Below are 3,551 nucleotides of genomic sequence, written 5' to 3' on the forward strand. Positions count from 1 at the left end.
GAGAAGAAGACAATTACCATGATGAACCAGGTATTTCCCTTGCTGAAATTACACATTGGCAATCAAATGTTTTACTGCTAGTATGTGATGCCTACTCCATAAACCTAGATTGTGTTTGCACTAGAGTTACTTACAGAATCATTGCACATGAGTTTAACAAAAAAAAACTTTCTTTTGGTAGACATATGAAATATTCTAATTGATGTTTTGTGGCATATTACATTTGAGTGTGATTATTCACTCTTTACGAGGAGGAAGTCAAGCTAAATATCACATTGATGTGCTTCCCACATTTAAATTCTTGCTAGTTCATGTACCACCATCTTTCACCTTTTAATCTCTTTGATTAATTAACTCTTTAACTCCGATCTCAATGCACACCAAATCCTTCGCTATTTAATCTCTTTGATTTACATTAACCCTCGAACTTCAATCTCAATGTACTAGCCACTATTGTGAATTTAGAAGCTCCATCGTCATCTTGAAAATAGGTAAATAATTCACGTATATTAGCCTATCAATATAATCAAGGACATATTGAAACTTCAAATGTACCTAGTACAATTATGATGACATACAAGTTCAAGCACTATAGCTCACATGAATGTGAGAACTGAAAAAGCAATCATTTATATCACCAATGTAAAAAGGTGAAATTCCACAATATTATAAAGTGAAAAGAAATCCATTTCACTTCCTTAATTAATCCATTTTGTTCATTTGATCCTCGAAACTTTTGCTCAATTTAATTCATCAAACTATTTCAACCAGTTCGATCACCCATAAATGAGATCTATATCTTTTTGTTTCTTCCGTATAACTTGATTACCAAATTTAAAATTCTCTGGATGATAATTGATAGAGGACACAAGTTGTAAAGTATTTAAATTATTTATGGGCTGACGAGGAAATTTGAACTTACAATTCAAAACACTAAGAAATGAAGAGAATCTAATTAGGCGTATATTGCACCAACTGAACTAGTTTAGGGGAGCAAATTGAGCTAAAAACCTTTGTGAAAGTGTCAATTAGAAAAAATAGATTATCCTATATAGTAAATATACTCTTTGATCATTTATGGATAACATTTTTGTACTAGAAATGACATTTTATCATCTATTAATAAGTTCAATCTTCTGTTGATATATATGCATCCTAGTTTGCAATAAAATTTTAGTTCGCAATAAAATTTTGAATGCACAATATGCCTCGCGTAATAAGCATTGCATCATATCAAAAAATACATTTGGTCTCCTTTCTTTCTTAAATTATATGGATTGACGCGAGGGGACAGCAACTTTTTCTTGAGAGGAAACACAACAGATGACCCAGAACTATCAGAGGGAAGAAGACAGAGCAGTCTTCTGTCCAATGTTATCTTTTTTTCTTTCTTTATTTCTGTATATAGTTTTTTTTAAAGTTAATCCTCAGAAGGATGCTAACTACGGAGAACGGCCCAACATTATATGGGCCCAACACACTCCATTGAATTGAACAAATCAATCAAGCCCAAACTTAGCGGCCCGGCCCACTAGGGTTTCTCTTTCTCGCCCCATCGGATAAATATCCTCCGCTTCCGCCTCCTCTCTCCTGTCGGCCGCCATCTTCCCCACTCTTAGGTTTTAGGTCCCCTCGCCGCCGCCGCCGGCCTCGCGAGGTTGCAGAAATGGTCGCCCACAGGGTAAGCTTCTCTTCCGCGCCGCCGCCTTCTCCGCCTCCTCTCGATCCACCGCGTGTTTTCTCTTGCCGGCGTGGCTGCTGAGCTCGTCCGCTTTTGTGTGATTGGTTTCGAGCGCGCAGTTCCATCAGTACCAGGTGGTGGGTCGCGCGCTGCCGACCCCCGGCGATGAGCACCCCAAGATCTACCGCATGAAGCTCTGGGCCACCAACGAGGTCCGCGCCAAGTCCAAGTTCTGGTCAGTGCCTTGCTCTCATGGCATGGCCATGCCGTGATCCTCTGATTATTGCTTTGGTTGCTTTGGTGTGGTTTTTTTGACGACGGCTTGTGGGCTTGTGCGCGCGCAGGTACTTCCTGAGGAAGCTCAAGAAGGTGAAGAAGAGCAACGGCCAGATTCTCGCCATCAACGAGGTACGGCTCGTTCACCTCTTACCGGCAATGCTGCTATGCTGCTTGAATTCATGTGGATCGAATGGTTTTGAAGTTGTAAATATGCAGTAGATAAGGGTGTAACGATTGTTAATCCAATGTCTTGAGGTTGATGCCTGCTCTAGCTGCATAAGTAATGATGTGCCTCTCTACCGATGGGTTAGGTGCATATGGAATGGTGTATTCTTGCGCTACTTACTGCTAGTGAGTAGTGATTTGTGTAACATAGGCGTGCCCTTTGATTACTAGAGTGATGAGTTTCTGCTGTTCCACACTAAGTTGCGACTGGTTCCATTTCTGCATAAGGTGTGGTAGATAATACCAATTTTCAGCAATAGTGTGTTTGAAACTTGTAAGCTTCCAACTTGCTAATGCATGCCAAATTCCTGCTGCAGCTGTCTGTCCACTGTAAAACATTTCACCTAATAGTTCTGCTGTTGCAACTCACCCTACCCTACTTGCTATTGACCAGACTTCATAACGAGATGAGCGGTAGTCTGGCACTCTAGCATCATATTAGGTGATAAGATTATGACAAGCTGATTCAAGTTTTTGAGTAGGTTTCCTTGGTGATGTATTTGGACTAGCTGCAAGTAAATGTAGCTGTAAGAGCTAGGTGAGGATGGACGCTATCCTAGTTAATCAGCTGCTGAAAAGTTGTAGATAATTTGAACTTGTTACATGTTGCTTCCTTCTAGTATTAGTTCTCCCTTAATTGTTGTAGTATTTGTTTCCTTTTTCATGTATGCTTCTAAACAGGGTTGGTATTTTTCAGATCTTTGAGCGCAACCCTACAACAATCAAGAACTACGGCATCTGGCTGCGTTACCAGAGCAGGACAGGTTACCACAACATGTACAAGGAGTACCGTGACACCACCTTGAATGGTTCTGTGGAGCAGATGTACAATGAGATGGCCTCCCGTCACCGTGTGAGGTCCCCCTGCATCCAAATCATTAAAACAGCAACAGTCCACTTCAAGCTCTGCAAGAGGGACAACACCAAGCAGTTCCACAATTCCAAGATTAAGTTCCCTCTTGTGTCCCGCATGGTCAGACCACCAACCAGGAAGCTGAAGACGACCTTCAAGGCTTCAAGGCCCAACTTGTTCATGTGATCCAACTCACCCTGACTCCCTTCCTAATCTGTAAGCGCAGACAGTTTGGAGGCTTGCTAGTTGAGATTAATCATATCTGCTGCAACTTATTGTTTCTATATTTTAGTTTTAGGTCCTTATGCTGGCCTTTATTAGCTTAATGAATGTCCTCTTTTCTTCCACCGCTCCCTCCCCTTCTCATACCTGCCTTATAATGGATAATTCGTATGCCTTCTGCTTTGGGGTTCATCATAAATTGTACTGTTTGTTTATGGCCTCGTGGCTGTAGCCTGCACAGTTGTCAAGTCAGTAGCAACATGATGTGGTTGAAGTAGTTTTTCCAATGTA

The 3,551-nt window shown here is 41.1% G+C and overlaps 1 protein-coding gene across 1 annotated transcript; it reads left to right on the forward strand.

Annotated features, from left to right (window-relative positions):
- Positions 1-1,548: 1,548 nt before the first annotated feature.
- LOC120644035 (60S ribosomal protein L18a-like) lies at positions 1,549-3,551 on the forward strand. Its single transcript, XM_039920570.1, has 4 exons — positions 1,549-1,681; positions 1,801-1,916; positions 2,026-2,089; positions 2,883-3,551. Exons 1-4 carry the CDS (start codon positions 1,667-1,669, stop codon positions 3,222-3,224), a joined length of 537 nt encoding a protein of 178 aa, XP_039776504.1. The 5' UTR covers positions 1,549-1,666; the 3' UTR covers positions 3,225-3,551.

The sequence above is a fragment of the Panicum virgatum genome, chromosome 8K (assembly GCF_016808335.1).
Source record: "Panicum virgatum strain AP13 chromosome 8K, P.virgatum_v5, whole genome shotgun sequence".
NCBI classification, from domain to species: Eukaryota; Viridiplantae; Streptophyta; class Magnoliopsida; order Poales; family Poaceae; genus Panicum; species Panicum virgatum.

Excerpts from the sequence above, each read along its gene's own strand:
- LOC120644035 (XM_039920570.1), top strand. Across the intron at positions 1,917-2,025 it reads CGCGCCAAGTCCAAGTTCTG|GTACTTCCTGAGGAAGCTCA; the intron begins GTCAGTGCCTTG and ends GTGCGCGCGCAG. Across the intron at positions 2,090-2,882 it reads AGATTCTCGCCATCAACGAG|ATCTTTGAGCGCAACCCTAC; the intron begins GTACGGCTCGTT and ends GGTATTTTTCAG.